This window comes from Podarcis raffonei, chromosome 14 (assembly GCF_027172205.1).
Source record: "Podarcis raffonei isolate rPodRaf1 chromosome 14, rPodRaf1.pri, whole genome shotgun sequence".
Taxonomy (NCBI): domain Eukaryota; kingdom Metazoa; phylum Chordata; class Lepidosauria; order Squamata; family Lacertidae; genus Podarcis; species Podarcis raffonei.
This window is the reverse complement of record NC_070615.1, coordinates 40,980,870-40,998,363: the sequence shown is the minus strand read 5'-3', so window position 1 is coordinate 40,998,363 and position 17,494 is coordinate 40,980,870. Positions and strand designations below refer to the sequence as shown.

The 17,494-nt window shown below is 44.0% G+C and overlaps 1 protein-coding gene across 4 annotated transcripts in view; it reads right to left on the bottom strand.

Moving 5' to 3' along the window:
• Positions 1 to 17,494, bottom strand: part of PRKAR1B (protein kinase cAMP-dependent type I regulatory subunit beta) — a 114,148-nt gene that overhangs the window by 58,984 nt on the left and 37,670 nt on the right. For all 4 annotated transcript variants that reach the window (XM_053364406.1, XM_053364407.1, XM_053364404.1 and 1 more), the window contains 2 exons: positions 2,408 to 2,469; positions 79 to 125 (listed from right to left, as the gene is read on the bottom strand). In XM_053364406.1, the coding sequence (XP_053220381.1) occupies positions 79 to 125; positions 2,408 to 2,469 (109 nt within the window). The remainder of the gene's footprint in view (positions 1 to 78; positions 126 to 2,407; positions 2,470 to 17,494) is intronic.

Here is a 17,494-nt window from a genome sequence, read left to right as displayed (position 1 = left end):
CTGTTCCCAAGGTAGCATGAATAAGATCTGAAGGGAAACCACAAAATTCTGCCAGGTAAGAGGTGAATTCACACTTACATCCACTTCTCCTTGGTCGATTACGTAGAAGTTGTCTCCTTCATCTCCTGCAAGGAAACAAAAACAAGTTTTGATGGTTTTCACAAACCGTTTCCAAAATGGAGACAGCATACTCTTGCGCAGACTCATGGAACCAGGCAAGAGCTCCCATTTCCAACTTGTGTATTTGGTTATTTCAAAATACCACCTTATATATTCATGATCAACAGGATATCGCTGGAAATTAAAGTATTCCTGCATTTTACTGCATAGCCATCTGGCAAGTAAGCGCATGACATGATGAACTGCCAAGTATATTAACTCTCATTAACACATCTTCAATTTCAGCTTTCCTTATTAATTGTGTTTCTAGCAAAGATACTCAGGCAGCTTTTCTCAAGTGAATTAAGGCCAGCACTACAGAAAGCTCGTGTTTAGAGTGCCAGACCTAGGACCTGGGAGGCCAGGGTTGAAATTCTCACAGAGCCCTGAAGCTCACTGGGTATTCTTGGGCCAATCCTTGCCTCTCAGCCCAATCTGCCAGGGTTGTTGTGGAGAATAAACATGAAGGCGGAGAATCGTGAACACTACCTTCAGCTCCTTGGAGAAGGAGGTGGGATGTAAATGCAATAAATAAATTAAATAAATAAATACATGCTACACTTCTGGCTGGTGCCTTCAAAGCCCATGGGTCACTTCTCCTGGGAAGGCGATTCTTCCACCAAATAAATGGCAGACAGGTGGAAAGGCAACTAAACCTCCTTCTAAGTCATCACTTTCTCCATCCAACTGCTCTCCCTACACTTTCCCAACAGTCTAAGTCAGTGGTTCTCAAACTTTCTTCTCTGGACCACACTTTCAGAATGAAAATTTGCTCACATCATGCCAATTTTTTAATTGACAAGAAATACATTGGGGGGGGGGAATAAATAAACAACTAGCAGTGCTTGGTGGTGTTATAGAACACAACTACTTTAGAATACGGTCATGGGACATCCAGAAAATATAAAACAATGCAGCTATATAAGAACATGAACCATTCTCAAAATATAATTTTAAACTAGCCTCTTAGATATGTACCTTAAACATGTGTACAAACTCGATGAGAGGTGCGAGTTTGCTTTTGCCGGGTAATCTTGTTTATATTAGGTCTAATTTAAGACCAAAAAAATGTGCATCTTCTCCTCAACACAAAGAAAGCTTTCTCTTTTCTCATCTTTCATATTTGTCAGAGTTAAAAATCCCTGCTCACAACAACAGGTTGAGCAGCCAGAGGCGTGGATACTGTCCCTGGTTGTATATCCCAACAAAATTATTTTGATACTATACTACACTACGTTGAAATGTTCAAATGCCTATTAGATTGTCCTTGAGCCTTCCCGCCATCTTCTCCTGCCAAACCCTTTGAGAACCATTGGCCTAGGTTCTGGACCAAGACTGGAAGACCTGTAGCATGTTTTTTCTTTCTTTCTTTCTTTTTACAAACAACCAAAACCCAACAGTGAAACCCCCCAGGCGGCTGATACATTGAGCATACATAATCAATAATAACATATTCAAATCGACCATATGCACAATTCTATATGCATTAACACTCCTCGCTCCACAAGGTTTATTTAACTTTTAACAATTTAATTTCCCCAAATTGTTCAAATCTACCCAAATAATTCAGTATCTTCTCAAACCAATCCTCCTCTTTCTCACTGACCTTAAACCCTTTCATTCTGTGTATCTTCACAGTTAGATATTCTAAAATTATAATATTATTCAATTTTTTCCTCCATTGGTTCACCCCTAGCTCTTCTGCATTTTTCCAATTACTCGCTATAACCTGTCTGGCTGCAGTTACCATCAATTTTACCCATAACTCGGTGCTACTCAGGCTAATAAGAACCATTAATTTAGATATTTCCACCTTCCTACCCACAATTTCCAATATTTCTATACCAATCTGTTTCCAAAATTTATTAACTAATGGACAATCCCACCACCTGTAGCTTGTTGTTGAGCTTCAGCTCGAATCAACTTCATTCCCTGTGGCCAATGGTCAAGGATTATAGGAGTTGCACTACAGCAACTCTTGGAAGACCCATTTCCCATCCCTGCTCTAGACCCAGAAAACCCCGATGGGTGGCAAGTGGCTGGGGGAGGAGTTGGAACAAGAGCAGAAGGCATGGGAAGGTCTACGTTCCTGTTACCCACTAGAGAAGTCACTCTTTCAGCCCCCCCTTTTTGTAGAAGAGAGGCAGGGGCTGAGCTCCAAGGTCACATCATTTCCCCCCAAACATGGATGTTCATGGAGCAATGCATTTCACGCTTCCACCAGACTTATGCAGGGTGGGACGCTTACCCTGTTGTATGACAGTCTCTCCAGCAATGTGTGTGACAGGGAACATGGCATCAAATATGTCACTGCAAAAGAGAAAGAGACCTATTTAGACATCTTTGTCCTGCTTGAAAGCCCTCAGTTCCCCATGATGTGTGGATTCTTCACATTCAGCATGTAAAGAAGCTGGCATGTTGTTTAAGGTCGCTTATTTGCGGTAACTTAATGCAGAGCAGTTCACACACAAACACACACACACACGGAAAACTGTCAAAATGAAAAATAGTGATTTAGGACAGCTCCTAAACATTATAAACAGCAACAGCAAAACAATGAACTAGGCAATTAACATTGGTCCTAGTAACATAAATAATCATTGAAGTTTAACAATAATAATTTAATAATAAGAATAAGTAATTGGAGTTAATTGGAGGTAGGCATCGATGAACCCTTTTGTTTATGTATTTAAGTCTACAATTTGTGGAGATTCATATTCATATCTTCTCATACAACTGAGAACGGATGGTAGCTAATCCCTCTCTTTCTGCTTTTCCGGACTTCTTTGAACATCGCCTGTTCTTGTTCCAATTTATTTTATTTTCCCCTTGTTTAACCCAAGTGATTTTGCTCAGGAGTTGTCAGTTCCCATAATTTAATAAGCTATCCCCTTAGACAGGGACATTCTCTCTCTTCCCCCCGCCTCCCCCGGTATTTTGCATATAAAATCCTTGCCGCTATTAACAATATTTTTGGGTGGCATGCATATTTGTGGTATGACAAGGTTAAAGCGCATAAAAGTTTCAAAAATCATATTGTCAGAAAAGCACTATTAAATGTCTGGGTCAGATATAAGGACTTGCTGGAAAATAAGACTCCAAGATGGCTATCACCAATGGAAGCTAAGGCAGTCAAAAAGCTAAATATGGAGTCGAAATGGCCAAGATATTGGGAAATCTTGGAAAAGGAAGGGGACAAATTGAGATTGCAGAGTTTTGAAAAACTAAAAGGGAAGGTGAGAGATTGGTTACATTATCATCAAATAAATGAAGTGTTTAAATTAGACAGTAAAATAGGCTTCCAGGTGGAAAAATCAAAATTAGAGACTGAACTGTTAGAATCCAGTACTAAGAATTTGTCAAAAATGTATGATCTGCTGCTGAAATGGAATACACAAGATGAAATGGTAAAATCAAGTATGATTAAATGGGCTCAGGACATTGGTCATAACATTATGTTCGCTGATTGGGAAAAGTTGTGGACCACCGGGTTGAAGTTTACGGCGTGTAACGCCCTAAGAGAAAATATAATGAAAATGATTTATAGGTGGTACATAACCCCAGTCAAGCTTGCAAAGATCTACCATTTGCCTGATAATAAATGTTGGAAATGTAAAGAAAAGGAAGGTACTTTTTTCCACCTCTGGTGGACGTGCCCGAAGATTAAGGCATTCTGGGAAATGATTTATAATGAACTGAAAAAGGTATTTAAATATACTTTCCCCAAGAAACCAGAGGCCTTTCTCTTGGGTATTGTCGGGCAGGGGGTGTTAAAGACAGATACAATTTTTTTTATGTATGCTACAACAGCAGCTAGAATACTTATTGCAAAGTACTGGAAGACTCAGGATCTACCCACACTGGAAGAATGGCAGATGAAGGTGATGGACTACATGGGTTTGGCAGAAATGACGAGCAGAATCCGAGACCAGGGAAGAGAAGCGGCGGAAGAGGAATGGAAGAAGTTTAAGGATTATTTAAAGAAATACTATAAAATTAAAGACAGTTAGAATGATGTTGGGTTTAAAATAAATGGTTACTATTAGTAATGGTTAAGACAGAGAGAATAAGGATGATTAACATAAATTTATAATAAAATAAGGGAAGATTCGCTGAATAACTGTAAGAACTTGGAATACAGAAACGGGAAGCAAGAGGAAGTCGAGGAAGCAAGGTTTAAGAAATTAGGACATGAAATGGTACTTGTTTTTTTGTTCTGTTAATGTTTGTTGTTTGTTTCTCTATGTTTTGTTTGTGTTAATATAAAAATTGTTTAATAAAAAATATTAAACATTAAAAAAAAAAAAAATCCTTGCCGCTAAAAGCATATGAAATACCGGTAATAATTTCTCTCTGTGTCTTTGGGAACCATGACAGCGAATGCCTCTTTACAGCCTTTAATGACATTCTCATACAAGGAGAAATGTGAACATTTTCAAAACTTGAAATCCTGATGAATGCTGGGATTTCCATGAGTCAGCCCACGCAGTTCATAAGAGGGCTGGGCCTACTCAGTGCCAGTGGCAGCTGCCCATTGGGAATGATTGGGCAGAAGGCTGGTAGGCCAACAGTAGGGGGCGCCAGAGCCAATGACAAATGTGCTAATTCTTGTCCCCCATCGTCCTCCCTGCTGAACTCTAATCCCATACAGTCATACCTCATGTTACGTCCGCTTCATGTTACGTTCTTTCAGGTTACATCCCTCAGCGACCCGGAAGTACCGGAAAGGGTTACTTCCGGGTTTTGCGACTTGCGCATGCGCAGACACGCAAAATGATGTCATGCGCATGCGCAGAAGCGGCAAATCGCAAGCCACGCATGTGCAGACGCGCCACTGCAGGTTGCGCTCTTTTCATGTTGCAAACGGGCCTCCGGAACGGATCCCATTTGCAACCTCAGGTTAAGTACTTAATTCGTTCCGGAGGTCCGTTCTTACCTGAAACTGTTCTTAACCTGAAGCACCACTTTAGCTAACGGGGCCTCCTGCTGCTGCTGCGCCGCCGGAGCCGGATTTCTGTTCTTATCCTGAAGCAAAGTTCTTAACCTGAAGCACTATTTCTGGGTTAGCAGAGTGTGTAACCTGAAGCGTATGTAACCTGAAGCGTATGTAACCCGAGGTACCATTGTACTGTTTTATACCACAGAGGCTCTGGTTTATTTTTCTCTTGCTTTTGTTACGCTACAGCCCTTCCAGACAGCGATAATTTAGTAGCATTGGGGAAAGATAACAGAACAACGAATAAAGCAGAATAAATCCACCACTAAGGCAGTATTATTGTGTCAATGAAATATTGCAGAACACATGCACAATAAAACACCGGTGGCTAAAGACATACTTAATACTATGCGCTTCAAGAAGAACTGTCCAATTGCTTCCTACTGAAGCAGCACACAGAACAACAAGGTGTTGCTAATCCATTTATTGCCACAGGGCGCAGAGAGAAGGTACATTGTGGGATGCAGAGGGAGGCTGTGTGCACACCATACATTTAAAGCACATGGTTCCCTCAAATAATACTGGGAACTGTAGTTTGCCTCACAGAGCTACAGTTCCCAGCACCCTTAACAAACGACAGTTTCTATTATTCTTTGGGAAAGTTGTGTGCTTTAACTGTATGTTTTAAGTTGAATAATGTATAAAAGATGCATAAAAAAGCATTATTATATGAAGTGAGAGAGGGAAGGGGGTTCAGAGAGATCTGTGATGGATCAGAGAAATGAGACTGCCTGCTCTAGAGTGCTGTGGCAAACAAGAAGTTAACAAAGCATGGGATAATGAGTTAAAAACGATAATAAAAATGCTTTCTGGTGATTAATGCAGTGGTGCAGCCCCCTTGAGTTAATATTGTTTTAATGGCCTTTGGAGTGATATGAGTTGCGCACCCCTGGTGTACAGCACATTCCTCAGCATGCCACATGAGCAAGGAGAACAAAGGGAATTCTTATAATAATAATAAATAAAAAAGATTCACCCAAATAGCCGGGAGGTCAGCAACTAACCTGTGGCAAATTTTCGCTCCCATATATGGGAAACTGAGCATTGCAAAATCCCATTATTAGCTTATTTCCTGTCCAGCAGTTCCAAAATTCACTCGCTCAGGCTTGGATCTAGGAAACACCCGGTCATAAAGTTGAACCAAAGCACTATCGTTTGCTCCTGAAGAGTTATATTTTCGCCGGAGAGCCTTTGTTTGATTCAGAGGTAGACAGGGACTCGGCTAGGGGAGTGGCTGGCAGGCTCAAGGCTGCCCCCTGCTGGGGAAGCCACTGTGGGGATGGGGATGCTTCTGCAGAGGTGGCCAAGGGGCCTCTGGAAATTTGTGGCCTCACTGCATCCAGCTCCCATTCCAGATGTGGCCAATGAAGATGTGAGGGGATGAGATGGAACGTGCTCATAAGGCTTTCTTTGCCGACTGGAGAGTATGCCCCAATTTCATGGCTATCATTGGCTAAGAGTCATGATGGCTATATATTACCTCAGGCGGCACAGGACTCTGAACGCTGGAGAACATGATGGGATAAGGCTACTGCATTCCTGCCCTGCCTGTGAGCAACCCACAGGAATCTGGTTGGCCACTGTGGCTTTATTTTCTTCCTATGTGGGGCTGCTGAAAGGAGAAACATGTTCAAAGTCACCACAATCCTTATTTTGAAGTGCCCCTCGGAGCCAATGTTTTGCCCCCTGTCTCTGGTTGGTAGGCCTCAGGGCTCTTGTTCGAAACAAAACAAAGCGGATCCAGTGACTCTGAAGGAAGGCCGGCCCTACCATTTGGCAGTTGTGCAGCTGCGACCTCAGGCAGCGAATGTTGGGTGTCTTGAAAAGGCTTCCCTTGGGCCTGTTCCGGAGTCTCCAGCTGCTACAAGATGCTATGGTGAGACTGTCAATGGAGGAAGATTGGCGCCAGCACTCAACTCTGGTGATCAAAAGTCTGCACTGGCTGCCCATACACTGTTGGACCAGGTTAAAAGTATCTGAACAGTGGTACCTCAGGTTACATACGCTTCAGGTTACAGACTCCACTAACCCAGAAATAGTACCTCGGGTTAAGAACTTTGCTTCAGGATGAGAACAGAAATCGTGCTCCAGCGGCGCAGCAGGAGCAGGAGGCCCCATTAGCTAAAGTGGTGCTTCAGGTTAAGAACAGTGTCAGGTTAAGAACGGACCTCCGGAACGAATTAAGTACTTAACCCGAGGTACCACTGTATTCATTTACATTCTGTATTCATACCCTCCAGCATCTTGAGTCCCAACCACACAAGATCCCAGAGCCCAAAAGGCATACATATTTGGGGTTGTGCTCCCACGGCACCCAAAAACACGCATTTTGGGGTGCCATGCGAGATCGTTTCCCCGAAGATCGTGTCTCCCCCCAGGGGAGAAGCGCTTTCTTCTGGGCGAGACCTCAGCACAAAATCCTGCAATATCGCAGCACCCAAAATGGCCGCCGTGCTGTCACGTGAGAAAACAGGATGTCCCGTTTTTCCCAAGATACTTGACAACTTGGGTCCAGAATATGTCAAGGATTGCCTGATCTCTTATAGCCCTGCCTAATCACTGAGATCTTGTGAGGGGTGACTGTTAGTGGATCCCCCATGACACAGATGCACAGCTTGAATCCAACAGTAGCTGCACGCTCAATACTGTGGGCCCAATTTATGGCCAGGTGTGCCCCCCCCCCCCGAACCTCCAGCACTTCTGGATAATCTTTCATCTTATTTCCAGCAGGTTTTTAAAACTGAATTCTGATTTTAGAGTTTTAACTCATTTTAAGTCGTATTGTATCGGGTCTCCTTTGATTAAGCGATATAAAAATTGTCGAAGTAGACAGTAACATAGAAGGCATAAATAAAAGGCACGCAATTGTTAGTCACAGAGAGCATTGTTGTATTTTTACCAGCAGGGAAAGAGAAAACTGCCTCTGAGGTTTTCTGCTGAGGGTTAGTAGCTAAGGATACTATGGGAGTGCGCAGGACGAAGCACTATTTGTTTTACCTCAGGCAAGAAGATGCCTTGGGCTGGCCTTGGCCTGAACTCTGCCCAAACTTGCTCCAGAATCTTCTGCAGTGCGGAAACGCAGGGCTTCCTCAGTTGAGACAACCCTTTGTAAACAAAATTCTCTGAAAGTCTGAAAACCGCTAGGCAAACATTGGCGTAGGAGCTTATGGCTCCACGTCTGAGTTCTCTGTGAAGGAATGGTATATTTTTTGTGAGAGCAATGCCCTTGTTCAGTGTTTCTTTCTTTTCATACATATATTTTTTTGAAAGCTGATGTCTTTAGCTCATGGGGGGGTGGGAGGTAGGGAAGTGCCTGTCACAAATTCATAATTTAAAAACCATTATAATCCGTAGATTAAGGCTTGACAGACCCGACAGGTGTTCTGCATTTTCCTTGCTCTGCTGAACTTTTATTACCCAAGACAAAGGACATGCCTCAAGGCACCCAACACCCTCAACTGAGCCCACAAGGAGAGCACCTCACAGGAGGTGGGGTGGAGCAGGAGCAGTCAAAGCCGCATGTTTATTTGTTCTTTTGTTTATTTATTACCTCTGTTTATTATTATCCCGCCTTCTGAGCCAAAGGATTTTCGGAACAGCATGTGAAGATGATGTTGAGAAGGGCAAACAATGTCAAACACATTTTAAAGGCTGCAGTTCCAACAATCCCGGGATAAAAACCAAAAGAGCCCAGATTCGAAGGAGACAGAGGGCCCTATTTCAACCTTCGACTCATTTGTGCAAGGGAAATTGGGGGGGCGCTGCAGGTGAACCCCACACCCAAGCATCTTTACAGCCCCCCAAAAGCTGATGGGAAACTGCTAAATCAGGTGGCCTCCTGCACCTGTGAAGGCTCCCAGTGCAATTTACAACCCTGCATATGTATTATTATTTAGAAGAATTATATACCGCTTAATGAAAAAGGTGGGGTACAGATTCAATAAAAATGAAATAAATAAAATTGAGTGGGAAAGTGTTGACGCCTCCTGGTTAGCCAATCTCAGAATAAAATAGGTAAAGGTAAAGGGACCCCTCACCATTAGGTCCAGTCGTGGCCGACTCTGGGGTTGCGGCGCTCATCTCACTTTATTGGCCGAGGGAGCCGGCGTACAGCTTCCAGGTCATGTGGCCAGCAGGACTAAGCCGCTTCTGGCAAACCAGAGTAGCGCACAGGAATGCCTTTTACCTTCCCACCAGAGTGGTACCTACTTATCTACTTGCACTTTAACGTGCTTTCGAACTGCTAGGTTGGCAGGAGCTGGGACCGAGCAACGGGAGCTCACCCTGTTGCGGGGATTCGAACTGCTGACCTTCTGATCGGCAAGCCCTAGGCTCTGTGGTTTAACCTATAAACCGTTGATCAGATCCTGCAAGGCTCGCTGTACATTCTTATGTTCTCTCCCCTCTGTGGACCTCAGGACCAAACAGCCTAGATAGCTCAGTTGGTTAGAGTGTGGTGCTGATAACGCCAAAGTTGCAGGTTCAATCCTGTAAGGGATATGTCACGGGCCAGGGATCGGTTTCACCTGTTGAGCAGCAGCCTGAAGGAACAGGAGGCAGAGTGACTCTACCTGCTGATGATCAGCCTTCTTGCTCCTGATAAGAACCAGCTGGCTCCAGCTTTCTTATGCTGGGTTTCCAGCCTCAGTCAGTTGCTGGAAACAACATTTGTCGTTCCTGGCCAGACCTTGCTGCTTCTTGCGACCTTGGACTCTCAGCTTCCTTGACCCCTGGACTGTCTGATTGCGTGAACTGAGATACTCCTTACCTTAGGACTGGACTGAACTTGGCATATGGACTCTGCCCCCAGGCCAGTACCCCCCTGAGACTTGGCTGGCCTCGCCTGCCACTGAGCTCTGCTGTGTCTGAGCAGCGTGGGACTACAACAGGATAGCTGCATATTCCTGCAGTGCAGGGAGTTGGATGAAATGTTCTTCATGTTCCCTTCCAACTCTGTAACTCTATTATCTAGGAAACTACCATCCTGGTGTGCAGAGCTCTGCTGGTCCATTCTGCCTGGCTTCACATTGTAATCAGAAAACCTTCCCAAAGTCCCTGCGAGGAGGAAGAGAGGTTAAGTGCAGGAACTGCTGAGTGCTTTTTTGATACCGTGCTCTACCACGATACATCAAATTCTAAGCAAAAAAAGAAAAAGGTACAAGCATGTAATGTTAGGGTTCGTGTTAGCTAGATGAGCAAAAAGAAGATGGGAGAATTTGTTCAGACACGAAAGTTTTATCTACTGGATAATGACCAAAAATACCCCAGCTGCCTTCTCTAAGAAAATCAAATTTTAGAAGATTTTTCTTTTTTTTTAATGGCTGTGGCTATCAAAGACTTGCTGCAGGTTTTAACACGCAGAGAGCCCTGAAAGCTACTGAAGGTTCTTCTAGAGTTATAAATACCATCTCTGTCTTGTAACGCATATAGTCATTCATACTTATGCAAAGAGGACTGAAAGACTCTGTATACAGCAAGTGTGTAAATGATGGCACATTAGCTCACCTGGAGAGGTATTTTGGCATCCATTCCAGAAGGCTCACGACACATTTCTCCTGAGTAAGACTTTTAAATCCCAGTACCACTTCTTACTAAGAAATCCCAGCAGTTCCAGGCCTCCCGTGTGTTTGCCTACACTTGGTTAAGTAAATATTGCTGATGCTCCTTTTCAAAAGCTTCCTCCGGGTCTTTCATGCTGAACACTACAAAGTAGGAAACGGCCCTCATCGTCTTTGTCTGGAATAAGCTGGCTGCCGATGTCTTCAAATGATAACAACCAGCTCTGAGCAAACATCACAGGCACCCTTCACAGCAAGGACAATGGACGTTGCCACCCCACAAACCACTTAATCCTGAACTTTTGTACTCGACGCTGCCTTACTCCTTTGGGCTCAAACCTGAGGGCCGGTTCACCCAGGTAGATACGTCACTTTGTTCCTGGATTGTTAAACAGTCATACCTCATGTTACGTTTGCTTCATGTTACATTCTTTCAGGTTACGTCCCGCGGCGACACGGAAGTACCGGAAAGAGTTACTTCCTGGTTTCGTGCATGCGCAGAAGCGCTAAATCATGTTTCGCACATGTGCACAAGCGCCAAATCGCGCCGCGGACCTGCACAGATACGGCGCTTCAGGTTGTGCTCTTTTCATGTTGCGAATGGGCCTCCAGAACGGATCCCGTTCGCAACCAGAGGTACCACTGTATTCACTTATGGGTGACATCTGAACGCACGAATTTTATACACTGAAAAGTGTTGTGTTTGAGGGGATGGGATGGCCCATTTCATGATGGCCCATTCACATAGGCTGAGGATTAAGTTCAGCCCTGAATGACTTGGGACCAGGTTACCTGAAAGACTGCCTCTTCCACATGTCCCAATGCTTAAGAACCTCTTTGGACGCCATGCGCTGGGTGCTCCCTCTGAATGAAGTGAAGTGGGTAAACACCACAGAGTGGACCTTTCTACTCTTAGCACCTGCTTATGGATCAGCCTTCCAAAACAGGCTGGCCTGATGCCATCTCTGTACTCTTTTGGGTACCAGGCTAATATCTTTTTGTTTATCCGGGCCTTTTAGAAAAAAACTGATGTAATCTGAGCCTCTTGGTTGTCTTTAAAATTGTTGTTTTAACTGTGGACCAATCAGCACTACACATTTAAAACAGTATTATACCACTTTAAGCAGTACCCTTAACAAACTACAGCTCCCATAATTCGGGGGGGGGGGACATGAGTGTTTAAATTAGTATCATAGAGCTTTTTAATATATATTTTTATTGGGGGAAAATACAAAGTTACAAGTGCAGAGTGAAATAAGGCACAAAAAGAAACAAGAAATAGTACCCATGCAGGAAACAAAATGGAACAAAAAGGATATTGTGCACATTTCAAAAAAGGGGGTGAGTGGGAATTGTTACTGTAGTGAACCAGACCATAACCTAATGCGGTATTTATAAAAATGAAATGGAATTCATCGTAGTGTTTTAAATGCATAGTGTGAATGGGGCCCTGGTCAACAGAGTAGCACCTTCTGACTGATGTGCTTCTCCTTTCAGCTCCTCCCTCTCCTTGTTTCAGTCCAGGGTCCACATTCATTTGAGTGCCCTTCCCAAGGACCACATGCCCATGGCGGACTGGGCCAGAGGCAAAACCAGGAAGAGCAATGTACAGAAGTTTTACCTCAGTACAGGCAGTTTCTATGCGCACTCGCACACCCCTCTCATCCGAACCCCTGGGCCATCTGAAGACAATCATGTATAGGTATTTTTTAAAAAAAAATTTTTATTCTGTTTATATAGATATATTGAAAGCTGCCCAGAGTGACTGGGGCAACCCAGTAAGATGTGTGGGGTAGAAATAGTAAGAATTATCGTTATGGAATGGGAGGTCCCTATTTTCATCGGAGAAATGTTGGAGGGTATGCTCTCTATCCAGGCAACCAAGAGGCATCATGGGAGTCCAATAATGCATTCCTGTCAAGGGGAAAAACTCAAGGAAAGAGTGAATCGGGGCCAGTAGGTGGTGTGACTGGAAAAGGCGAGTGGCCTGAGGAGAGCCCAGAGGTCTGGGAGGCTGCAAATGGCCCTGGGCCTGAGGTTCCCCAGCACTGCTCCCTGGCCCTAGATTTAGATGTGCCTCTCCACCAGGACCCCGTGCTGCTGTACAGGCTGAATGCCAGCTACGTAATTTACGCTTTGTACTAGGATCAATGAATCATAGAATCATAGAATCATAGAGTTGGAAGAGACCACAAGGGCCATCGAGTCCAACCCCCTGCCAAGCAGGAAACACCATCAGAGCACTCCTGACATATGGTTGTCAAGCCTCTGCTTAAAGACCTCCAAAGAAGGAGACTCCACCACACTCCTTGGCAGCAAATTCCACTGTCGAACAGCTCTTACTGTCAGGAAGTTCTTCCTAATGTTTAGGTGGAATCTTCTTTCTTCTAGTTTGGATCCATTGCTCCGTGTCCGCTTCTCTGGAGCAGCAGAAAACAACCTTTCTCCCTCCTCTATGTGACATCCTTTTATATATTTGAACATGGCTATCATATCACCCATTAACCTCCTCTTCTCCAGGCTAAACATGCCCAGCTCCCTTAGCCGTTCCTCATAAGGCATCGTTTCCAGGCCTTTGACCATTTTGGTTGCCCTCCTCTGGACACATTCCAGTTTGTCAGTGTCCTTCTTGAACTGTGGTGCCCAGAACTGGACACAGTACTCCAGGTGAGGTCTGACCAGAGCAGAATACAGTGGCACTTTTACTTCCCTTGATCTAGATGCTATACTCCTATTGATGCAGCCCAGAATTGCATTGGCTTTTTTAGCTGCCGCGTCACACTGTTGGCTCATGTCAAGTTTGTGGTCAACCAAGACTCCTAGATCCTTTTCACATGTAGTGCTCTCAAGCCAGGTGTCACCCATCTTGTATTTGTGCCTCTCATTTTTTTTGCCCAAGTGCAATACTTTACATTTCTCCCTGTTAAAATTCATCTTGTTTGTTTTGGCCCAGTTCTCTAATCTGTCAAGGTCGTTTTGAAGTGTGATCCTGTCCTCTGGGGTGTTAGCCACCCCTCCCAGTTTGGTGTCATCTGCAAATTTGATCAGGATGCCCTTGAGTCCATCATCCAAGTCGTTGATAAAGATGTTGAATAAGACCGGGCCCAAGACAGAACCCTGTGGCACCCCACTAGTCACTCTTCTCCAGGATGAAGGCCTTCCAATGCAGTTTCAAAAACTGCTTGTGATGGGAGTCTTGCTTTCCTTATGAAATGGCGGGCGTTGATGAGCCCAATTTATTCATGAGTCTCAATCAGCTTCAAGGTGTGTGTATCTCCTGCTTATCTGTCCCCAAGAGCTTAGAAGCAGCGGATTTTGGGCTCTCAAATGTCATGGCGCCCTAGGCAATGCTAAAATTCAGCACCCCCTGCCTCTCTCCCTCCATTCTGCAGTGATGTTTCGGCGCCCCCAGCAGCGTGGCGTCAGGTGCGGCCGCAGCAGTAGCGCCACCCTAAAAACGCCTCTGCACTTAGTTCCACATCTGCATGCGTGAAGGAGCTGAGGAATGTATGCAGGCCCTGGTGAGCACATGTTTACCTTGTGACGACTTGCAGCACTGTTGCAGCAGCGCGCTGACCAAAAAGCGAGAGCCTGTTTTACTCTAACAACATTGTTCTGATAACCTATTTTCCCCTTCCCTCCCCGCCCCAGATGGCAAATCCATTGAATGTTTAGTTGTTTTAATTGGTAGCAGTTGTACAGCACCCAAATTGAACGGAGCACCTCCTTTTTTCAGAGGTTTAGCACTTCACACACAGGAGTCGGCTCAGACAGATGCAGGCCTCTGTGCCTGACTGCCAGATTCCACTGTCTGCCCTCCTTTCTTGTTGTTTTCAAATGATAAAGCAGCTGAACGGCTCAGCCAGGACACTTCCACACCTGCCAGGATTTTACTGGCTGGACCAGAATTTCATCCTCATGTATGGCTGCCAGAACAGAAGGATGGAAAGCCAGAAAAGTCTATGCTCAGTGCTTTCATTATAAACTTCTTCTAGAAGCTGCGCTTTAATTTTTTTTTAAAAAAATAGCACTCTTGGGTACACTCCGCACATGTTTGGAGACAGCCCTAACAGATTAATCAGCTGATTAAAGAAATTTAAAGCTGCAGTCTTTGATATGAGCTCTATTGAACACATTCGGACTGAGGCTCAAACTACATGCTGCATAGCTTTATGGCAAGGGGCCTGATCCAGATCAGGAGCCAAGCATAAGCAAATAAGAAGAGCCTGGCTGGATCAGGCCAATCCAGGATTCTGTTCTCACAGTGGCCAACCAAATGGCTGTGGCTAAACCAGCAAGCAGAACCTAATACACAGAGACTTTAAGCCTTTACCACCCCCATCCACTGTAGTCCCAGTCCACATAGGTGATACAGTACATGCCTGCAATTTGCAGGGCCAGATAGAGAGACTTGGAAGGGCAGTTTGGGCCCTCAGTTGTCCACCCCTGCCCTAGAGCCCACCAGTTACAGAGACCTGCCACTGCAACACAAAATGTACGTCACTTGGCTCGATTTCCCTCAGCCATTCTCTCCCAAATGAAAATGCAAGAACCTGGCACATAAGATAGACGAGACAGTTTTATGAGCAGGAATAAGCACCTGCTACTTTAAATTTCAGATAATGTGCCGTGATTTTGTTGGGTTATAAATACCAATCTAGTAAACATGATGCTATTTTAATCAAGCTGCCTCTCTATTACGCTTAAAAACAAAAAGACTCAGGTGGTTGGGGTGAGGGATAATGACAACTATTTATTGATTATGGATTTTCATTTTTTTTTTTTATTAAATATTTATTAGCATTTTCAAGAATTAAACAAGAACAAAAAATAAACAAAACAAAAGAAAGATACAAAAATACATAACAAAATTAAACAACAAAGAAAGAAAAAATAGAAAAGAAACACATAAAATTATTCATACTTATTGTTCTTAACCTTATTTCTCAGACCTCCTCACACCTCCCCTTCTTGTATTCCAATTTAAATTATCAGTTCAGCAAGTCCTTAACTTATTTCTTTACCTTAATTTATACATTTATTCTAACATACCATTATTTTACTTTGCTTCTTTTTTCCATTTCCTCCATTTATTTTTTACAATCTTATTTTCAATTAATTTAAAAAAGAAGAAACCAATTTTACCTTATTAAAAACACACATCAATACTTATACCTCATTAATTGTTCTTAAACCTTTTTCCTAAAGTCGACCAAAATTTCCCTTCCACGATTTACCCAATTTCCTTACCACTAATTAAAAATGAAAAGAAAAACAAATTATCCTTATGTACCCTTTGGATTCCCAACCTCCACCCGCCCTTTTTCCCGGTTCCAGTCCCCAACCAATGTCCATCAGTCTTTATGTTATTTATTTAGCCTGGAGACCTCACGTCCGAGGCCCTTTTATCTCTCTCAGTTCCTTTCTGCCGGTCTCTTTGATGGTCCTTAATGTTAAACCCCAAGTCTCGGAGGGGCTCCGGCCCAGCAGAATCCTTGTTGCTTCCAGCCAGTCTTCCATACTTGAACGCAAAGCCTATGGGGGGCTCCAACTCTTGTTTCAAATTTCTTACAGATCCAGATGTCCCCAAGGCTCCAGCTTTCACCTTCCGCAGATTTATAATCTCCCATTCAGACCAGGCTTTCCACATCCAATTTTTATTGTCCTTTTTTATCATCATGTCAGGCCTCATATTGTAACTCTCCTTTAACTCCTGCACATCTCCTGCTTCTCCTTCATTTTCTTCAAAGACAGCACCTTGCTCCATCATTTCTGCACTTTCAGTTTCATTTACTTGTTCAGTTAAGTAGGCTTCCTGTTTCAAGTCCTTATCAGGCTCAAAACTGTTGTTCACTGTCCAGTGTAGTAGTGATATCTTTGTAGACATAACATTGTATTCATCTTTCAAGTTTCCCAAGAGAGCGAGTGTTCTATCCAGTTCTGCTTGAAATTTACGTACTCCAGCCATTTTTGTAATGTAGTATCCCTATTACCCCTCTAGGGGGATTTTAGTTCCTTAGTATTCCTTTCAGCTCAAAACCAAAAGTCCAGTTAATTTGTATCAGCCCTCGTTATTTTCAAATAAAACAACAAAAACAGCAGAAACAATGTTCTCTTTTTCCAGCTGGCAACTAGCTGACTCGCAGCTCTCTTGACAGCTGTCAAAATCTTCCATGCAACAGACTTTCTCTTAGGACGTTCCCGGGTCTCGGGGGGGGGTGAAATTTCAGTCCCCAAATTCTTTTTATCCTCCAGTAAATCCTTATAGTGTCAAAACCGTGAAATCAGGATCTTTTCACTAAAAAACAGGTTCTCTCGACCTTAGTTGCCCAGTCCTTTGCTTTAAATTGTTTACAAAGAGGGGGGGTGACTTCCTTTTTAGCCCCTTCCCGCTCGTTCCAAATCCAGAATTAAGTTTTTTAACGTTCCAATCTCCGTATTACTCACGGGTTTATATTTTAGAGTCCAGTCGGTCTTGGAAGAAGTTGGCGCTCTCTGTCTATGGCTTGCGGCTTCACTCCGTAGGCGAGGGAGTACTCTCAGCACCACGCCTCACCCTGCCTCCGTTCCGAAGCCTTTAAAAAGGCTCCGGCGCGGATTGGGGGGGCGCAAATGGTGCCCGCCGAGTCTCTGTGTTCACAGGCATCCGCGCCTGTGATTTTAAGGGTCCCCGCTTCGCCGCAGCGGCCAGACCCAGACGCTACGGAGCCGATTCCCTCCGGAGCTCGGAGGGAATCCGCCATTAAACAATGGCGCCAACCCGGAAGTCTATTGATTATGG